Source organism: Rana temporaria, chromosome 4, assembly GCF_905171775.1.
Source record: "Rana temporaria chromosome 4, aRanTem1.1, whole genome shotgun sequence".
Classification (NCBI taxonomy): domain Eukaryota; kingdom Metazoa; phylum Chordata; class Amphibia; order Anura; family Ranidae; genus Rana; species Rana temporaria.
Window position 1 is genome coordinate 326,164,990 of NC_053492.1, and position 22,188 is coordinate 326,187,177.

At 50.1% G+C, this 22,188-nt stretch overlaps 1 protein-coding gene across 1 annotated transcript; it reads right to left on the minus strand.

Annotated features, from left to right (window-relative positions):
- Nucleotides 1-4,754: 4,754 nt before the first annotated feature.
- Nucleotides 4,755-5,150, minus strand: LOC120935738 (transmembrane protein 141-like). The gene has a single exon (XM_040347798.1). It carries the CDS (start codon nt 5,148-5,150, stop codon nt 4,755-4,757), a length of 396 nt encoding a protein of 131 aa, XP_040203732.1.
- Nucleotides 5,151-22,188: the final 17,038 nt, after the last annotated feature.

A 22,188-nucleotide genomic window follows, 5' to 3' on the forward strand; every position in this document is an offset into this window, starting at 1 on the left:
ATGGGTGCAGTGGCTGCATTTGATGGGCACAGTGGCTGCATTTGATGGGCACAGTGAGGCTGCATTTGATGGGCACAGTGAGGCTGCAATTGATGATTTTTTTTCAGTATTTTTCAGTTTGTTTGCGCCCCTCCAAAAATGTTGAGCACCAGCTGCTACTGGGTCTGATAGCTTCTGTCCCTGCCTGTCACCTATCTATTTGATGATAAAAACACCATGGCCCGGACTCACGTAGAGCAGCGTATATTTGTGCGGGCGTAGCACATCTCATATGCGCTACGCCGATGTAACATTAAGGCCCCATACACACGACCAAACATGTATGCTGAAACTGGTCTGCGGGCCAGTTTCAGCAGACATGTTCGGTCGTGTGTAGGCGCGAGCGGGCAGAATTCCAGCAAACATTTGCCCGCCGGGCCTTTTCCCAGCAGGCAAATATTCCTGGACTTGTTTTAAAACCGTCCGCTGGAATCCTGCCCGCTCGGACATGTATGGTCGTCTGTACAGACCTACCGTACATGTCCGAGCGCCCGCCGTCCCTCGCATGCGTCGAATGACTTTTAAATGCTTCCACGCATGCGTCAAAGGCAGGCCCGCCCACGTCGCCGCGTCATCGCCACGGCGACAGCGCGGACACGCCCCGCGTATTGTTTACACGCGGACTTCTGTACGATGGTTAGTACAGCCATCGTACAGAAGTCCCCGGGCAGACATGTACGGTGAAAACGGTCCGACGGACCGGTTTCATTGTACATGTTTGCCCGTGTGTACCCGGCCTGAGAGGCAAGAACAGTATTCACAAAGCACTTGCTCCCATTACAAGTAGCTGCTACTCACATATAAAACTGCTTGTTCCCAAGCTACAAGCGATTCCTACTATATGAATTTACACTATGGATACCTGGGCTTTACTCTTTCATGTACATGGTGGGACTGGGCCATTTTGGTGGATAAATCAGACACTGTCACTTTTTTTGGGACCAGTGACAGTAATACAGTGATCAGTGGTAAAAATATGCACTGTCACTGTACTAGTTATTCATTTATTTCATTTTACGTACTTATATAGCGCCATCAAGGTGGATCCTTAAGAGGAAGAGGTGTGATTTACAGGTGATAGGGCAGGTTTTAAACATGAAGGGGCGTGGCATTGACGGAAAGGGGTAGGTCATATTTAAATTAGGAGGTGCACACGTTTAGTCAGGCCTAGGGCAGCACAAAACCTAAATACACCACTGCCCCCCAGTGCACTCTCAGCTGCGAGTCAGAGCCGCAGAGTGAAGTCACCTCCGGATATGAGGTACATTATGGGTCTGAAGGGAGGATCTGTATTGTAGGGGGGTTTCTGTATTGTGGGGGGGGGGGGGTTCTGTATTGTAGGGGTGGTCTGAAATGTAGGGGGGATTTTGTATTGTAAGGGGGGTCTGAAATGTAGGGGGGGTCTGTATTGTAGGGGGGGGTCTGTATTGTGGGGGGTTTGTACTGTAGGGAGGGGGTCTGCACTGTAGGGAGGTCTGCACTGTAGGGAGGGGGTCTGCATTGTAGGGAGGTCTGTGTAACATGCAGGGGGTCCAGAACTGTTAGGGGGGGGGTGTCTGTGTAACAAACTGTGGGCTATGTAATGTAAAGGGGCCCAGAGGTGCAGGGGGCTGTGTAATGTAAAGGGACCCAGAGGTGTAGGGTGCTGTGTAATGTAAAAGGGTCCAGAGTGCTATGTAATGTAAAGGGTCCAGAGGTGCAGGGTGCTGTGTATTGTAAAGGGTCCAGAGGTGCAGGGTGCTGTGTAATGTAAAGGGGTCCAGGGTGTTGTGTAATGTAAAGGGTCCAGAGGTGCAGGGTACTGTGTAATGTAAAGGGGTCCAGGGTGTTGTGTAATGTAAAGGGTCCAGAGGTGCAGGGTGCTGTGTAATGTAAAGGGGTCCAGGGTGTTGTGTAATGTAAAGGGTCCAGAGGTGCAGGGTGCTGTGTAATGTAAAGGGGTCCAGGGTGTTGTGTAATGTAAAGGGTCCAGAGGTGCAGGGTGCTGTGTAATGTAAAGGGGTCCAGGGTGTTGTGTAATGTAAAGGGTCCAGAGGTGCAGGGTGCTGTGTAATGTAAAGGGTCCAGAGGTGCAGGGTGCTGTGTAATGTAAAGGGGTCCAGGGTGTTGTGTAATGTAAAGGGTCCAGAGGTGCAGGGTGCTGGAACCCCACATCTCATGATTAACCGCCGCAAAGTGCACTACAGGTCTGATCCCTACAGCTGGGAGGATGGTGGTGGGGGAGGGGGTGATCCCTACAGCCGGGAGGATGGTGGTGGGGGGGTGATCCCTACAGCTGGGAGGATGGTGGTGGGGGGTGGGTGATCCGTACAGCTGGGAGGATGGTGGTGGGGGGGGGGTGATCCCTACAGCTGGGAGGATGGTGGTGGGGGGGGGGTGATCCCTACAGCTGGGAGGATGGCGGTGGGGGGGGGTGATCCCTACAGCTGGGAGGATGGCGGTGGGGGGGGGGTGATCCCTACAGCTGGGAGGATGGCGGTGGGGGGTGGGTGATCCCTACAGCTGGAAGGATGGTGGTGGGGGGGGTTGTTTCCCTACAGCTGGGAGGATGGTGCTGGGGGGGTGGGTGATCCCTACAGCTGGGAGGATGGCGGTGGGGGGGGGTGATCCTACAGCTGGGAGTATGGTGGTGGGGGGGGTGGGTGATCCCTACAGCTGGGAGGATGGTGGTGGGGGGGGTGATCCCTACAGCTGGGAGGATGGTGGTGGGGGGGTGATCCCTACAGCTGGAAGGATGGTGGAGGGGGGGGGGGGGGGGTGATCCCTACAGCTGGGAGGATGGTGGTGGTGGGGGGGGTGGGTGATCCCTACAGCTGGGAGGATGGTGCTGGAGGGGGTGGGTGATCCCTACAGCTGGGAGGATGGTGGTGGTGGGGGGGGGTGATCCCTACAGCTGGGAGGATGGTGGTGGTGGGGGGTGATCCCTACAGCTGGGAGGATGGTGCTGGGGGGGTGATCCCTACAGCTGGGAGGATGGGGGGGGGTGATCCCTACAGCTGGGAGGATGGTGCTGGGGGGGTGATCCCTACAGCTGGGAGGATGGCGGTGGGGGGGTGATCCCTACAGCTGGGAGGATGGTGGTGGGGGGGGTGATCCCTACAGCTGGGAGGATGGTGGTGGGGGGGGGGGGGTGATTCCTACAGCTGGGAGGATGGCGGTGGGGGGGGTGATCCCTACAGCTGGGAGGATGGCGGTGGGGGGGAGGTGATTCGTACAGCTGGGAGGATGGCGGTGGGGTGGGGGGGGTGATTCGTACAGCTGGGAGGATGGTGGTTGGGGGGGGTGATCCCTACAGCTGGGAGAATGGTGCTGGGGGGGTGATCCCTACAGCTGGGAGGATGGCGGTGGGGGGGGTGATTCGTACAGCTGGGAGGATGGCGGTGGGGGGGGTGATTCGCACAGCTGGGAGGATGGCGGTGGGGGGGGGGGGTGATTCGTACAGCTGGGAGGATGGTGCTGGGGGGGGGGTGATTCGTACAGCTGGGAGGATGGCGGTGGGGGGGGTGATTCGTACAGCTGGAGGATGGGCCCGTGTACATGGAGACCTTAAAAAAATACAGAAGAGCGGAACTTTTTGGGTAACGTTTCACTTCAAAGTTAAATCAAACCTAAAGTTCCACTTTAAATTTTCCCATTAAAATGAGGAATAAAATGGAAATGTGTTTGTTGGTCGGGTATTCAGTAACTCTCCACCTACATACACATTTTCTTGACAGTCTTTATTGCGCACACCAAAACAATGTAACATTTTATTATACATGGGTGATGTTTTAAAAGCCCCCGCCAGCCCCAACCGAGTCTATGTTTTTTACGGACCTCAATAAGCCTCTGCTTTGGGGACGGGGCGGAGGCGGTGCTGACGGTGTAGTGTCACCGTTTGCTCCCTATCAAAGAATGCAGCCTAATGTATCATTAGATCTGTATCTGCATGCCCTCCCCAGCTCTTTGTATGTTTCTCATTAGATCTGTATGTTCTGTCCCGCCCCCCCCCCCCCCCGCTCTGTGTATGGTTCCTCGTTATGGTTTGTTTCTCATTAGATCTGTATGTTCTGTCCCGCCCCCCCCGCTCTGTGTATGGTTCCTCGTCACTTCCGTGACAAATTGTGATGGGTTCACTGAAGGGTAGTGTCGTGAATCCCCTGGAACGCATCAAATTTGGTGTTGGAACGCATTGCGCATGCGCAGTTCGCCGCCACGTGACTTAGGCTACATTCTGTGATAGGGAGCAGAATATGACACTGCACCGGCGTACATATGGGAGCAAGTGCTTTGTGAATACAGTACTTGCCTCTCTACGTTACGTCGGCGTAGCGCATATGAGATGCACTACGCCCTCTCAAAGATACGCCAATGTATCTGAATCCCGGCCTTTGTCTGTTCACACATGGCAATAACCTGTTGGTGGCCTCTCATGCTTGCTTTACTATTGTACCATTATGCCAACCCTCTCAAAAGACCAGCATTTCCAGATAAGGTAGAGGAGTCACCTGTGGATGTCTACTGGAGCCAACCATGGCCTGTTGAGATATGGGATATCCTTTTATATTTCTTTTTTTTTTTTTTTTTTTTTTTTTCTGAGTGTATAAAAATACCACATTCATTTTTTTTTTCTGTGTGATCTTTTGGTCTGTGTCAAGTGCAGGAAAGTCCCATACTGCGTAAACAGGGATTTATTCAGCTTGATCCCCGTATATATTCTTGGTTTTCTGTACTTTTCATTCCGATTCTGTAGTCTGCTGGTAATCTGTGTTATTCAATTGCGGCTGAGGACCTTTCTCAAGATAAATCCACAATTTGGAACATTTTTCCGTCTCTCTTCTAGTCACTGAATAGCTGGCGACAGAACCTGCAACTACAGACACCAGTATATTCCATTTCATAGGGTATGGAAGTCTCCTCTTCAAAGCACTCTGGATTATCATTGCTGTGACAGTACCTGTGACAAAAGTGGCCACCCCCTTCATGAAGGCTTGTGACTGACATGCTGCATATCCTGATAAACCCGGGTGCCTAGCCGCCACTTCATCGTCCACCCTGGATAAGCCTAGGTTCACCATCGAGCTGATCTCCGTCCCGTAGATTCCAATCTCAATTCTGCTGCGGGATTTCATCCTTTTATATTTCTATGTGCTCTTTCACCAACAAAAAAAAAGAAAGAAAAAGGGGGAGAAGCATGTTTATGATGTCTACAATTCCCTTGGTTTGTGTACATTGCAGAATATTATTGTAATTCTGTTAAAAATTCCTACCTTTTTGTTATCTATTTGTTATTACCAATTTCAGAGCAAACATGCTTCATGCTCTTCAATAAGAAGACGTGGAGGAACATGACTGTGTGAATCTTGCTTTGATTAAGCAACCAGAGATGAGAATGATAAAACCAAACAGGTTGTCTTATTTATTAAACAAGTGACCAATACACTCAAAGGAGTTATTCCCACTTACCCTGTGAAGGGTTTAAAGGGTTTGTAAAGGATTTTTTTTTTTATCTAAATAGCTACCTTTACCTTACTGCAGTCCTGGTTTCATGTCCTCATTGTTAGTTTTTGCTCTGATGTTGCTCTATTTCTTGTCTGTTGTGGACACTTCCTGGTTGTTAGTTTCCTGATAACCACAGTGATGGGAGCTTTCTAACTGTGGTCACAAACGTTCTAGCCCCCGTCCTCGGGACTACAGCAGTGCGTCATGCTCGCTCTTTAGATGATACAGACTTCAAGGAGGTGTGATTAGTGTGTGTCTAAAACCACACAGCACCGCCTCCCTTTGAATCAGTTTCGTTTCATCACCATCACTGCCCCCGCCTGGACCCCCGTCCCCTTGCTTTCTGAACAGCTCCCATACGAACAGACTGAGTCTCATTCTCAGCATCAGAAGGAAGGAGAAATCTTTTCACAAATCTACAAAATAACGGTAAAACCTCCCTGTCAGTTTAATAAACAATATGTGGGCAATATATGAATTATAATCTAATTTATGTCACTGTTTTTCCTTATGAATAATGTGTGTGCCTCCTACTAATTATTCAACAAATCGGCCCCCCCTCCCCCAACGTCCATATATCAATCCCATTCCATCCCATTCCTCTCTCAGGCATCAATCTGTCCTCTATCCATCCATCCTCCGCTATCCCCCGTCCTCCGTTATCCCTGTCTCCACTATACCAATCATTCGCTATCCTGTCTTCCAACTATCCTGGCCCTCCATTATCCCCTGTCCTCCACTATTCCAGGCCTCTGTTATCCCCGTCCTTCACTATCCCAGGCCTCTGTTATCCCTGTCCTTCACTATCCCAGGCCTTCGCTATCCCTGTCTTCCGTTTACCCTATTTTCCACTATCCCTGTCTTCCCCTATCCCACGTTATCCCTGTCCTCCACTATCCTGGGCCTCCATTATCCCTGTCCTTCACTATCCCTGTCTTCCCCTATCCGCTATTCCTTTCTTCCCCTATCCCAGGCCTCCACTATACCCGTCCTCCGTTAACCCTGTCTTCCACTATCCTGGGCCTCCGTTATCCCTGTCCTTCACTATCCCTGTTTTCCCCTATCCGCTATCCCTGTCTTCCCCTATCCCAGGCCTCCACTATCCCAGTCCTCCGCTATCCCTGTCTTCCACTATCCTGGGCCTCCATTATCCCTGTCATCCGCTATCCCTGTCTTCCCCTATCCGCTGTTCCCTGTCTTCCCCTATCCCAGGCCTCTGTTATCCCTGTCCTCCGCTATCCCCATCCTCCTTTATCACTATCCCAGGCCTCTGTTATCCTTGTCCTCCACTATCCCAGGCCTCCATTATCCCTGTCTTCCGCTATCCCTGTCTTCCCCTATCCCAGACCTCTGTCATCCCTGTCCTCCATTATCCCCGTCCTCTGTTATCCCTGTCCTCCGTTATCCCTGTCCTCCACTATCCCCGTCCTCCGTTATCCCTGTCCTCCCACTATCCCAGACCTCCGTTATCCCTGTCCTCCACTATCTTCAGGCCTCCGTTATCCCTGTCCTCCACTATCCCTGTCTTCCACTATCCTGGGCCTCCGTTATCCCTGTCTTCACTATCCCTGTCTTCCCTATCGGCTTATCCCTGTCCTCCCCTATCCCAGGCCTCCACTATCCCTGTCCTCCACTATCCTGGGCCTCCGTTATCCCTGTCCTTTCACTATCCCTGTCTTCCCCTATCCGCTATCCCTTTCTTCCCCCTATCCCAGGCCTCCACTATCCCCCATCCTCCGCTATCCCTGTCTTTGCACTATCCTGGGCCTCCGTTATCCCTATCCTATCCTCCACTATCCTGGGCCTCCGTTATCCCTGTCCTTCACTATCCCTGTCTTCCCCTATCCGCTATCCCTTTCTTCCCCTATCCCAGGCCTCCACTATCCCCGTCCTCTCCTATCCCTGTCTTCCACTATCCTGGGGCCTCCGTTATCCCTATCTTCACTATCCCTGTCTTCCCCTATCTGCTATCCCTGTCTTCCCCTATCCCAAGCCTCCACTATCCCCGTCCTCCGCTATCCTGTCTTCCACTATCCTGGGCCTCCATTATCCTGTCCTCCGCTATCACTGTCTTCCCCCTATCCGATATCCCTGTCTTCCGCTATCCCTGTCTTCCGCTATCCCTGTCTTCCCCTATCCCAGGCCCTCCGTTATCCCTGTCCTCGCTATCCCAGGCCTCCGCTATCCCCCATACTCCTTTATCACTGTCTCCACTATCCAGGCTTCCACTATCCCTGGCCTTCGCTATCCCTCGTCTTCCACTACTCCAGGCCTCCGTTATCCCCTTCCTCTGCTATCCCCGGCCCCCTGGGTTGGAGGACACAGGGGGACACTGATGGTGGGTTGGAGGACACAGGGGGACACTGATGGTGGGTGGACACAAGGGTACACTGGTGGTGGGTGACGGGGCGCACTGTGGGGGGTGGAAGGCACAGGGAGGACACTGTGGGTGGGTAGAGGACACAGGGGGACACTGATGCTGGGGTGGGTGGAGGACACAGGGGGGCTGATATTTACTTATGCTCTGTGCGCTGCGCTGGTTCATGCCTTAATTAGTGCGCCGGGTGAGGCTTAATTAGGCGCATCATGAACCAGCGTAGCAGCCGGCGCATTGAAAGTAATATGTAAAGCCGCGCCGAACTCCCTATAGAAGTCTATGGGAGAAATCAAAAGTGTTAATTTTAAGGCTAATCTGCAAGTTTTGTCCTAAAAAGTGTTTGGGGACCTCAGTCCCTGCCCCAGGGAATATGTATCAATGTTTTTTTTATTTTTTTAAAACGGCCGTTTTTTCGGGGAGCAGTGTGAAATTAATAATTCTTAAAGTGAAACAATAAAAGTGAAATATTCCTTTAAATTTCATACCTAGGGGGGGGTGTAATGTCAACATGTGAAATAGCGCAATTTTTCCCGCACTTAGAATGCCCCCCTGCACAAAATGACATTCAGAAGGAAAAAAGTCATTTAAAAATTCACACGCGGTATAATGAATTGTCGGCTCTGACAATTCTAAAGGGATTCATTCATAAAACAAAAACAAAAAATGTGTAGGGGTTCCCCCAAATTAAATTACCAGGCCCTTCAGGTCTGGAATGGATATTAAGGGGAACCCCCGACGTTATATTAAAAACCCAAAAAAAAAAAGACGTATGCGGTTCCCGGCAAATATCCATTCCAGGCCCTTCAGGTCTGGTGTGGATTTTAGGGGAACTCCACCCCAAATTGAAAAAAAAAATGGCGTGGAGTCCCCCCTAAAAATCCACACCAGACCCTTATCCCGAGCACGTTGACCTGGCCGGCCGCAGAAAAAGAGGGGGGGGACAGAGTGCGGCCCCCCCCTCTCCTGAACCGCACCAGGCACCATGCCCTCAACATTGGGTGAGGATGTCCCATGTTGATGGGGACAAGGGCCTCATCCCACAACCCCTTGTCCCGGTGCGTTGTGGGGGTCTGCGGGGCGCGGGGGCTCTTATCAGATCTGGAAGACCCCTGTAACAAAGGGCCCCCAGATACCTGCCCCCCCCTATGTGAAATGGTAATGGAGGTACATTGGGTACATTGTTAAATGTCAGAAGTGTTAAAAATGACAGTAGCCGGTTTTTGACAAATCTTTTAATAAAATCTTCTTTTCTTCTTTCCTTCGGGTTTTTTCCGCTGCTTCTTTCTTGGGTCTTCTCGTCCACATCTTGCCCGACGTGTTCTTCTATCTTCTCCGTCCGTCCTTCAGCCTTCTGGTCCCGCATCTTGCCCGTTGTCTTCTCCTGTCTTCTTCTCCGTCCGTCCGCCAGCCTCCTCGTCCGCATCTTGTGTCTTCTCCGGTCTTCTTCTCGGTCCGCCAGCCTTCTCGTCCACATCTTTTTCTTCCCCGGACCCAGCGTTTGAATTTGATTTGGCCGCCGTGTTGCGCTCCTGGGACCCGCCCCCCTCTGACGCCACAAGTAAACTCCTTAGAAGGTCATGTGCGTCAGAGGGGGGTGGGGTCACAGAGCGTCACACGGCGGGGGAATTCAATTTCAAACGCGCCGCCCGGAGAAGAAGATGGCGCCGCTTCCAATTGAAGTTCCCGCCGTGTCACACTCATGTGACCCCACCCCCCTCTGACGCACATATGCCACACGCGGACTTTCATATGAGTTTACCTGTGGCGTCAGAGGGGGGCGGGTCCCAGGAGCGGGAACACGGCGGCCAAATCAAATTTAAACGCTGGGTCCGGGGAAGAAAAAGATGCGGACGAGAAGGCTGGCGGACGGACGGAGAAGAAGACAGGAGAAGACAACGGGCAAGATGCGGGACCAGAAGGCTGAAGGACGGACGGAGAAGATAGAAGAACACGTCGGGCAAGATGTGGACGAGAAGACCCAAGAAAGAAGCAGCGGAAGAAACCCGAAGGAAAGAAGAAAATAAGATTTTATTAAAAGATTTGTCAAAAACCGGCTACTGTCATTTTTAACACTTCTGACATTTTTTTGGGGGTGAAATGGTAGAGGTACAATGTACCCCATTACCATTTCACATAGGGGGGGGCAGGATCTGGGGGTCCCCTTTGTTAAAGGGGTCTTCCAGATTCTGATAAGCCCCCCGCCCGCAGACCCCCACAACCACCGGGCAAGGGTTGTGGGGATGAGGCCCTTGTCCCCATCAACATGGGGACATCCTCCCCATGTTGAGGGCATGTGGCCTGGTGCGGTTCAGGAGAGGGGGGGGGCCGCACTCTGTCCCCCCCCTCTTTTCTGCGGCCGGCCAGGTCAACGTGCTCGGATAAGGGTCTAGTGTGGATTTTTAGGGGGACTCCACGCCATTTTTTTTCAATTTGGGGTGGAGTTCCCCTTAAAATCCACACCAGACCTGAAGGGTCTGGTATGGATATTTGGGGGGACCCCACGCCATTTTTTTGGGGGGTTTTTACGGCGGGGTTCCCCTTAATATCCATTCCAGACCTGAAGGGCCTGGTAATTTAATTTGGAGGGACCCCCATTTTTGTTTTTTTTGTTTTTTGTTTTTATTATTTTTAATGAGCAATGACTGTATTCTTTATAGCCATGAGTACTTTAAACTTCCTTTTTTTTGTTTCACTTCAGAAATGACATCTTGTACAGGGACAGTTCTAAGCACGGGAAACATGCGTGTACCCCCCTCCCCCCCTGTATGAAATTTAAAGGAATATTTCACTTTTATTATTTCACTTTAACCACTTCCATACCGCGCCTATTCTGGCACTTCTCTCCTTCATGTAAAAATTAGATTTTGTTCCTGGGAAATTAATCAGGACCCCCAAACATTATATATAATTTTTTAGCAGACACCCTAGGGAATAAAGTTAGCGGTCATTTTTTATTTGATTTCCAACGGTATTTGCGCAATAATTTTTCTAACGCCTTTTTTTTTGGCCCAAAAAAAAAACACGGTTCATGAATTAAAAAAAAAAAAAAACAGTAAAGTTAGCCCAATTTTTATGGATAATGTTAAAGATGATGTTACATCGAGTAAATAGATACCTAACTTGTCACACTTTAATATTGTACACACTCATGGAATGGCGCCAAACTTCGGGACATAAAAATATCCATAGGCGATGCTTGTTTTTTTTTACAGGTGACCAGTTCAGAGTTACAGAGGAGGTCTAGGGCTAGAATTATTGCTCTCGCTCTAACGCACGCGTCAATACCTCACATGTGTGGTTTGAATGGTGTTTACATATGTGGGTGGGACTTACATGCATATTCGCTTCTGAGTGCGAGCTTCTAGGGACAGGGGCGTTATTTTATTTTTTTGTTTGTTTTTTTTACCTCATATTTTTCTTCTTGCACTTTTTTGACACTTTTTTTCCTATTACAAGGAATGTAAACATCCTTTGTAATAGGACTAGTGTGTGACAGGTCCTCTTTATGGAGAGAGGCGGGGTCAATAAGGCTGGAAAGCATGGTATTGAAAAAAAATAAAAAAGATCTCATGCTTTCAGCTGCAACCATGTTCGTTCAGCACAGTGGTGTAGTGTATAGCACTTTGACCTAGCAGCAAAAGGGTCGCTGGTTCGAATCCAGCCCGTGACACCATCTGCATGGAGTTTGCATGTTCTCCCTGTGCCTGCGTGGGTTTCCTCCCACAATATAAAAACACGCTGTAAATCGGATCCGGTCTAAATAAGCCCTAATACGCAGTAGTATATTTAGGTTTTGTTCTGCCCTAGGCCTGACTACATATCTGCACCTCCTAATAGAAAAATGACCCACCCCTTCCTGTCAAGGTCACACCCTGTTTTTGTATGACCCGCCCAGGAATTTTCAGGGGACCCACACACTAGTTCTGGGGGGGAGGGGGGGCACTGGATTCCCTTAACCACTTCCATACCAGGCACTTACGCACCTTCCCGCCCAAGCCAATTTTCAGCTTTCAGCACTGTCGCACTTTGAATGGCAATTGCGCGGTCATACAACACTGTACCCAAACAAAATTGGCGTCCTTTTTCCCCCACAAATAGAGCTTTCTTTTGTTGGTATTTGATCACCTCTGCGATTTTTTTTTTGCGCAACAACTAAAAAAAGACTGCAAATTTTGAAAAAAAAAACGTTTTTATTTTTTTATGTTAATTTTTTTGTAAATACGTTTTTCTCTTTCAATTACGGGCACTGATATGGCGGCACTGATGGGCACCGATGAGATGGCACTGATGGACATCGATGAGGTAGTACTGACGGGCACAGATGAGGTGGCATTGATTGGCGGCGCTGGTATGCGGCACTGATGGGCACTCATAGGCGGCACTCATGGGCGGCACAGATGGGCACTCATGGGCGGCACTTATGGGTGGCACTGATGGATACTTATGGGTGGCACAGGTGGGCACTGATAGGTGGGCACTGTGCATGGATGGGCACTGTGGGGTGGCACTGATGGACACTGTGGGGTGGCACTGATTTCCCCAGGTTGCCAGTCAGTGCCCATTTGTGGGCACTGATTGGCATCTTTTTTCTTTTTTTTTAATGCTTTTTTTTTTTTTTTTCCATATTTTTTTTTTTTGCCCACCCTGGTGGTCCAGGGTGGGCATCCCTGGTGGTCCAGTGTGGTGATCCGAGGGGGGGCTGCGCTGATAAACAATCAGCGCGAACGCCCCGTGTCAGGAGAGCCGCCGATCGGCTCTCCTATACTCGCGTCTGTCAGACGCGAGTGAGGAAGAGCCATCGATGGCTCTTCCTGTTTACATCGTGATCAGCCGTGATTGGACAGGGCTGATCACGTGGTAAAGAGTCTCTGTCTCCGTGAGAGACTCTTTACCGAGATCGGAGATGCAGGGTGTCAGACTGACACCCCGCATCACCGATCGCCGCGCTGTGTGCCCCCACAGGCGCGCGCGGCATGAAATCCTGCAGGACGTCCTGTCAGGATTGTGTAACCACTTCCCGGACGTAAATCGGCCATAGGCTGGGCGGGAAGTGGTTAATTTGCATAGTTTTTCTCTCACTTCCTGTTTGGCTATGGGGCAGGAAGTGAAGGCAAATCTCCCCAATTGGACACAGATAATACAAAATAAACTGACAGGGCCTATAACCCTCCCTCACTCTATCCAAAATAAAGAAAATAAAACGTGTTTTAGTGTTGATTATAGTTCTAGTCAGGGGCGGCCGACTCTGACCATTGAGTCACTCGGGCACCTGCCACGAGGGCCCCATGCCACTAGGGGGCCCCATCGGGTTGCCAGGCCTCAGATAAAACCAGGGACAGTATGTAAAAATCTGCTGTTTTTTTTTTAGATCTGTCCCTGATATGTCCGAAAATGACATGCTTTTAATGTGAATATCACAAGATTTTTAGCTTGCGCCGCCTCTGCACTACCTCCCTGGCGTGGTGGCCATCTGTAAGCCAGAGGGGCCCCCACCCATACTCTTCTATTGCCCGGGCCGGGCCCCCATGAGTTGTCAGTCCGCCCCCTGATGCGCTCTAGTTTAAGCACAAATTTCATAGAGTTTTATTGAGAGCCCTAAGAAAATATAACCATGCCAATAGGCCAGCGATACAGCGTGGCTAATATGTATGAATGCTGTGCTTAGAGCACCCCCACCCAATGTTAACTAAAATATTATTAATTTGCAAATAAGTATTATCTGCTCATTTTTTTTGGGGATGTCTGCACCCCTGATAGTGACAACATTTGTGAGGTGTCTTCACCCTTTCTAATTCATTCACTTCCTGTCACATAGCCAAACAGGAAGTGAGGGTAAAAACCTCTACTAATATCTTTTCTTGGGGACACAGAGATCAATTAAATAGTTTCCCATTATGTAAATTGCACTCTAGCATTTTGCGGTGTACACCCCAAATTATTAGGCTCTTGGACTTTGGGGACCATTTACTAAAGGCAAATCCACTTGCACTACAAGTGCCAAAGCGAGGAAGAAACAAAACAACTTTGCTTCTACAGGGATTGATGTTAAAACCATCAGTGCTTCCTCTCTGATTTTCAGTCAACTATGCCTGTACTGCCAGAGTGGCTTTGCCTTTACTAAAACCCAAACTAATTATCATTTGGGGCAAGGGATCCTCAAACTACGGCCCTCCAGCTGTTGTAGAACTACACCACCCATGAGGCCTTGTAATGCATGACATTCACAGACATGACTAGGCCATGATGGGAATTGTAGTTCCTGAACAACTGGAGGGCCGTAGTTTGAAGACCCATGATTTAGGGGTGTACACAGCAGTGCTGGAGTGCAATTTGCTTTAATGGGGACACTAGTTAGATTGACCTGTGTCCCCAAGAAAAGACACTGGTAGAGGTTTTAACCTCACTTCCTGTCAGACTGATGTGACAGGAAAGCATAAAGCCAATTTTAAGAAAAGGGACACAAAGCTCAACCCCAAAAAAAACACAAGCAGGGGTTCCTAACACACACTTGGCTTCCCTCAACACCCACAATTAGAATAGGATTGCCTTTGCCCTAGATTTAAGCACAGTGCTGTAAATCAGCACTTCAAGCCTGTCCACCAATACGCCCCCCCCCCCCCCCCCACACACACATTTCATGATTACACACAGGAAAGAAGCTTAGACAAAAATCACACCTAATTTGTTAGGCCCTAACCTAGTTCAGCTGCAGCTGTCAAAATATGTTGCATGAAAAAGTAACAAAAAACAAACTTCAAAATTTTAAAGTAATTTTTATTGGTCAACAAAACAAGGAAAGAAAAAAAACAAACAAACACACACAAACAAAAATACATTTCAAAACTCAAATAAACAGATTTAAAGTCGCAAACATCTTCACAATTTTGTCATAAAATAAGGCCACAAGAGACAAATACATCAAAGTGAACATCATTTAAAAATAAACAAAAACCATTGGCAAACTAAAAACCCATGCAACAAACCACATTTGTGTTCCGCAACAGCATTTCTGCCTGCCCCTATGAGGGCAGCTGAGGACTGATCGATGCACGGTTTTTTATAACATGTGCTAGTAATGAAGCAATTGAAATCACATGAACAAATTGCAGTCTCTAGTGTGGGTGACTTACTTACGCAAGTCCCGCCCACATATATAAACATCGTTCAAACCACACATGTGAGGTATTGACGCGTTGCGTTAGAGCGAGAGCAATACTTTTAGCACTAGACCTTCTTTGTAACTATTAAACTGGTAACCTGGAAAAAAAAGAAAAAGGTCGCCTATGGGATATTCACGGAATGAATTTTGGCCCCCCATTGCCAGGAGTGTTTCAATAGTAAAGCGTGACATGTAAGGTATCTATTTACTCGGTTGTAACTCATCTTTCACATTATCCCCATAAATTGGGCTAACTTTAGTGTTTTGTTAATTTTTAACACTTGAGCCCCGGACCATATTGCTGGTCAATGACCGGGCCAGTTTTTGTGATTCGGCACGGCGTCGCTTTAACTGACAATTGCGCAGTCGTGCGACGTGGCCTCCCAAAACCAATTGGCAACCTTTTTGTTTTCCCACAAGAGAGCTTTATTTTGGTGTGGTATTTGATCACTTCTGCGTTTTTTTTATTTTTTTTAGAGCTCTAACCAAAAATATAGAGCGACAATTTTAAAAAATAAAGAATTATTTTTACTTTTTGCTCTATTAAAATATCCCCAAAAATATATATTCTAAAAAATAAAAAAACCTCAGTTTAGGCCGATACGTATTCTACATCTTTTTGGTTCCAAAAAATCGCCAAATAGCGTTTAGTGTTGGTTTTGGCAAAAGTTATAGCGTCTACAAAATATGGCTTTTTTTTGTTTTAACTAGTTATTGCGGCGATCAGCGATTTTTATCGGTTACTGCGACATTATGGCGGACACATCGGACACTTTTTTGGAACCATTGGCATTTTTCTGCGATCAGTGCTGTAAAAATGCATTGCCTTACTATAAAAATGCCACTGGCAGGGAAGGGGTAACATAGGTGCGAGGGAGGGGTTAAATATGTTCCCTGGGTGTGTTCTAACTGAAGGGGGGGGTGGGACTGACATGGGTAATGACAGATCGCTGTTCATGAAGGGGAACTCCAGACCCCAAAAAAAAATAACGTGGGTTCCCTCAGGTGCATACAGGTCTTAGGCTTGGTCTGGAACATAAGGGGTTAACCCGCGCAAAAAAAACAGTGGGGTCGTCCCCCAAGATCCAGACCAAGCCCTTATCCCAGGCACGCAGTCTGGCCAGACAGGAATGGGGGTGGGGACGAGCGAGCGCCAACCCCCCTCCTGAGCCTGTACCAGACCACATGCCCTCAACATGGGGGAGTGTGTGCTGTGGGGGAGGGGGGCACTGCCCCCCACCCCAAAGCACTCTTGTCCCCATGTCGATAGGGACAAGAGCCTCTTCCCGACAACCCTGGCCGTTGGTTGTCGGGGTATGCGGGCAGAGGGCTTATCAGAATCTGAGAGGCCCCTTTAATAAAAGGGGCCCCCAGATTCCGGCCCGCCACCCTATGTGAATGAGTATGGGGTACATCGTACCTCTACCCATTCACATGGGGGAAAGTGTAAAGTAAAATAAAAACACCACACAGAATAAAATATTTTATTAATCTGCTCGGAGCCCCCCCTTTCTCTTTAGCTCTCTTACACGAGGGGGTTTCTTCTCTCCCGATCTTCCGCCGGGACCCTGGGCTTCGGTGATTTCTGCCGAGGGAGGGCGCCATCCCTCGGTCCTCTCCGGAGCCTTCCGCCAGGGTTCCGGTCTTCCTGCGTCTTCTGCCGGGGGTGCGCCAACTCCAGGTCTTTTCTCTTCTGTCTTCTCTGCTCCCTCTTCTGCCTGGCTCCCCCGCGGAGCCAGGGCTTTCTTCCGTCTTCTTTCTTCTCTCTTCCTTCTTCTGCCTGTCTCCTCCGGGAGCACAGGCTGTCTCCGCTGTCTTCCTCCCTTCTCTTCCATTGGATGTTGACACGACGAGGTCCGGCGCTGGAATGCCCCAGGGAATGTGATGTCACATGGGTTGAGGTCACATGGTGGCATTACCCTATATAAGTCCATGCCCGCCGCTGACCGGCCATGTCAGCGCGGAACCTCGTCGTCTGTCAACATCCAATGGAAGAGAAGGGACGAGGACAGCGCAGACAAGCCCTGTGCTCCCGGAGGAGGAGACAGGCAGAAGAAGGAAGAGAGAAGAAAGAAGACGGAAGAAAGCCCTGGCTCCGCGGGGGAGCCAGGCAGAAGAGGGAGCAGAGAAGACAGAAGAGAAAAGACCTGGAGTTGGCGCACCCCCGGCAGAAGACCAGGAAGACCGGAACCCTGGCGGAAGGCACCGGAAAGACCGGGGGATAGGCGCCATCCCCCGGCAGAAGACCCCGAAGTCCGGATGCCCCCCCCCTAATGTAAAAAGAGCTTAAATGGAGGTGGGGCATCCGGCGGAAGGCTCCGGAGAGGACCGAGGGATGGCGCCCTCCCCCGGCAGAAATCACCGAAGCCCAGGGTCCCGGCGGAAGATCGGGAGAGAAGAAACCCCCCCTTGTAAGAGAGCTAAAGAAGAAAGGGGGGGCTCCGGAGCAGATTAATAAAATATTTATTCTGTGTGGTGTTTTATTTTACTTTACACTTTCCCCCATGTGAATGGGTAGAGGTACGATGTACCCCATACTCATTCACATAGGGTGGGGGGCCGGTATCTGGGGGCCCCCTTATTAAAGGGAGCTCGCAGATTCCGATTAGCCCCGCCCGCATACCCCGACAACCAATGGCAAGGGTTGTCGGGAAGAGGCTCTTGTCCCTATCGACATGGGGACAAGAGTGCTGTGGGGTGGGGGGGCAGTGCCCCCCTCCCCCACAGCACACACTCCCCCATGTTGAGGGCATGCGGTCTGGTACGGCTCAGGAGGGGGGGGGCGCGCTCGCTCGTCCCCACCCCCATTCCTGTCCGGGCCAGACTGCGTGCTTGGGATGAGGGCTTGGTTTGGATCTGGGGGGGGTACCCCCGCACCGAATCGGCGCGGGTTTAACCCCTCACGTTCCGGACCAAGCCTAAGAGCCTAATGTAGCCCTGAAGGGGGACCCGCGCCGATTTCAAGTTTGAAATTTGGCGCGGAGTTCCCCTTCATGGCTGAAAACGGCTCGGAGATTCCTGTGCGCCGCGTCACGCAGCGCAATCATGGGTACGCCGCTTGGTATTTACCAAGATTTTCACGGCGTACTGACAAGGCGCACGGGAAGCGCCGAAATTTCTCTCTGCGCATGCCCAGTATGCAAATGAACCTCCCGAGGTTCAGGCGCACTGTGCAAGCGTACGGGGATCTGTTTTCAAAAAACACTTTCCCTTTCAATTCGGCCCGCCAAACACATTCAAACACATGTCACTTCACTTCCCCTGCATCCCCCCACCTCCCCCCTAATAAACTCCCGCCCAAACCCCCGCAATTTACAGTTCAATGTGCCGTGCGCCAGGTCTGTACTGGTGCACAATGCACCCTCTCCTGGGCGCACGGAGCACATTAGTAACTAGGGAAATACACTGCACTAGCAGCGTATTTCTTTAGTAAATGTCAAAACGGCTGCTACTCCTGCTTTTACTCCATGAGTCATGGAGTAAAGGCTTGGTAAATCAGCCCCAGGGGGACACTGATGGTGGGTGGGTGGACGGAGGACACAGGGGGCCTGATTTACCAAGCCTTTACTCCATGACTCATGGAGTAAAAGCAGGAGTAGCAGCCGTTTGGCCATTTACTAAAGAAATACGCTGCTAGTGCAGTGTATTTCCCTAGTTACTAATGTGCTCCGTGCGCCCAGGAGAGGGTGCATTGTGCACCAGTACAGACCTGGCGCACGGCACATTAAACTGTAAATTGCGGGGGTTCGGGCGGGAGTTTATTAGGGGGGAGGTGGGGGGATGCAGGGGAAGTGAAGTGACATGTGTTTTGAAGTGTTTGGCGGGCCGAATTGAAAGGGAAAGTGTTTTTTGAAAACAGATCCCCGTACGCTTGCACAGTGCGCCTGAACCTCGGGAGGTTCATTTGCATACTGGGCATGCGCAGAGAGAAAAGTCAGGGATTCCCGTGCGCCTTGTCAGTACGCCGTGAAAATCTTGGTAAATACCAAGCGGCGTACCCGTGAATGCGCTGCGTGACGCGGTGCACGGGAATCTCCGAGCTGTTTTCAGCCCTGAAGGGGAACTCCGCGCCAAATTTCAAACTTGAAATCGGCGCGGGTCCCCCTCCAGGGCTACATTAGGCTCTTAGGCTTGGTCCGGAACGTGAGGGGTTAAACCCGCGCCGATTCGGCGCGGGGGTCCCCCCCAGATCCAAACCAAGCCCTCATCCCAAGCATGCAGTCTGGCCCGGACAGGAATGGGGGCAGGGACGAGCGAGCGCCCCCCCCCCCTCCTGAGCCGTACCAGACCACATGCCCTCAACATGGGGGAGTGTGTGCTGTGGGGGAGGGGGGCACTGCCCCCCCACCCCACAGCACTCTTGCCCCCATGTCGATAGGGACAAGAGCCTCTTCCCGACAACCCTTGCGATTGGTTGTCGGGGTATGCGGGCGGGGCTAATCGGAATCTGCGAGCTCCCTTTAACCTCCCTGGCGGTATGATTCTTTCAGAAAAAACATGCTGAAAGCGGTACCATTATTTGCAAGGAAATTTGGCGTTTTATATTGTAGGTCTGTCATTTTTAGAAATAACTCACTTAAATCTGACCAAACAAGCTTCTAATAGGCATCCCTCGTATGACATTTTTTTAATTAAAATTATAAATTATAATATAATAAATAATTATAAATAATTATAACAAATAATAATATAATTATAATAAAAATTATTCAATAATGTAATCAAATCAAAATCACTGAAATTTGCTCAGTTGCAGAATTGTTGCTGTCATTATTTTTTTTTTTTTATGACGAATTTCCCCACAAATCGCTATCGCACAATTCTGCAAGTGATTATAATTTATTATCGCTGTTTTTTAGCTGATCTAAAACTATTTTTGACATAAAGGGACACTTTTGGTTGCTATGGACAATCTCCAGTTTGCAGGGAGAAAGAAACGTTTTTATTATATAAAATGACATGCATGACACAGGACAGACCACTAGGGACAAGGGGGGTGTGTTTTTTTTACATACAGTACTGTAATCTATAAGATTACAGTATACTGTATGTAATGTGTTTGTTTACTTTTTTGAATTTGGCGCCGTTCTCCGTCCCCGTGCGTCGTAACGTCGCAGGGAACGGAGATCGGCGTCACACGGAGGCACTGTGTGAATCGAGCGAGGTCCCGCTCGCTCACACAGCGCGGTGGCATCGCTGGATCCAGGGACAAGGTAAGTAACTTTGCCTGTGGATCTAGCGAGGCAAGCCCGAGTCTGACTCGGGGTTACCGCTCGCAGCAGGAAAATCTAACCCCGAGTCAGACTCGGGAACACCGCCAGGCAGGTTAATAAGGGGGCCCCCAGATGCCGGCCCCCCACCCTATGTGAATGAGTATGGGGTACATCGTACCTCTACCCATTCACATGGGGGAAATGTAAAGTAAAATAAAACACCACACAGAATAAAATATTTTATTAATCAGCTCCGGAGCCCCCCCTTTCTTCTTTAGCTCTCTTAGAAGGGGGGGTTTCTTCTCTCCCGATCTTCTGCCGGGACCCTGGGCTTCGGTGATTTCTGCCGGGGGAGGGCGCCATCCCTCGGTCCTCTCCGGAGCCTTCCGCCGGATGCCCCCACCCCATTTAAGCTCTTTTTCATTAGGGAGGGGCATCCGGACTTCGGGGTCTTCTGCCGGGGGATGGCGCCTATCCCCCGGTCTTTCCGGTGCCTTCCGCCAGGGTTCCGGTCTTCCTGGTCTTCTGCCGGGAGTGCGAGTGCACCCCCCCCCCCCCCCGCAGAAACCCGTCGTGGAAGCCCGGGACCCTCCCCCAAAGGCAGGAGCCTCACTGGTGAAGGGGGTCCCGGTGAATTACGTCGCTGGGGTGGGGTGCCAGTGCACCCCCCCCCACAGAAACCGTCGTGGAAGCCCGGGACCCTCCCCCAAAGGCAGGAGCCTCACTGGTGAAGGGGGTTCCGGCAGAAGATGGCGAAGCCCGGGGCCTAATGGGGTGGTGGTGGTGGGGGGCCCCGGCAGAAGACCCCCGGCTGACTAATTAATTTTTAAATGTGTATTATTTTTTTCCATTTTTTTCCCCAGGTGAATGGGTAGGGGTACAATGTACCCCATACTCATTCACATAGGGTGGGGGGCCGGAATCTGGGGACCCCTTTATTAAAGGGGTCTCTCAGATTCTGATAAGCCCTCCGCCCGCATACCCCGACAACCAACGGCCAGGGTTGTCGGGAAGAGGCTCTTGTCCCTATCGACATGGGGACAAGAGTGCTTTGGGGTGGGGGGGCAGTGCCCCCCTCCCCCACAGCACACACTCCCCCATGTTGAGGGCATGTGGTCTGGTATGGCTCAGGAGGGAGGGGGGCGCTCGCTCGTCCCCACCCCCATTCCTGTCTGACCAGACTGCGTGCCTGGGATAAGGGCTTGGTTTGGATCTTGGGGGGGACCCCACGCTATTTTTTTTGCGCGGGTTTAACCCCTTATGTTCCAGACCAAGCCTAAGAGCCTGGTATGCACCTGGAGGGAACCCACCTTATTTTTTTTTTGGGGGTCTGGAGTTCCCCTTCATGAACAGCGATCTGTCATTTACACATGTCAGTCCCACCCCCCCCCCTACAGTTAGAACACACCCAGGGAACATATTTAACCCCTCCCTCGCACCTAGTGTTAACCCCTTCCCTGCCAGTGGCATTTTTAGAGTAAGCAATGCATTTTTACAGCACTGATCGCTAGAAAAATGCCAATGGTTCCAAAAAAGTGTTCGATGTGTCCGCCATAATGTCGCAGTACCGATAAAAATCGCTGATCGCCCCAATAACTAGTTAAAACAAAAAAAAAATATTTTTTAGACGCTATAACTTTTGCCAAAACCAAACACTAAACGCTATTTGCGATTTTTTGGAACCAAAAAGATGTAGAATACGTATCGGCCTAAACTGAGGGGTTTTTTATTTTTTAGAATATATATTTTTGGGGATATTTATTATAGCAAAAAGTAAAAATAAGTTTTACATATGTGGGCGGGACTTACGCAAGTCCCGCCCACATATATAAACATCGTTCAAACCACACATGTGAGGTATTGACGCGTGCGTTAGAGCGAGAGCAATACTTTTACCACTAGACCTTCTTTGTAACTAT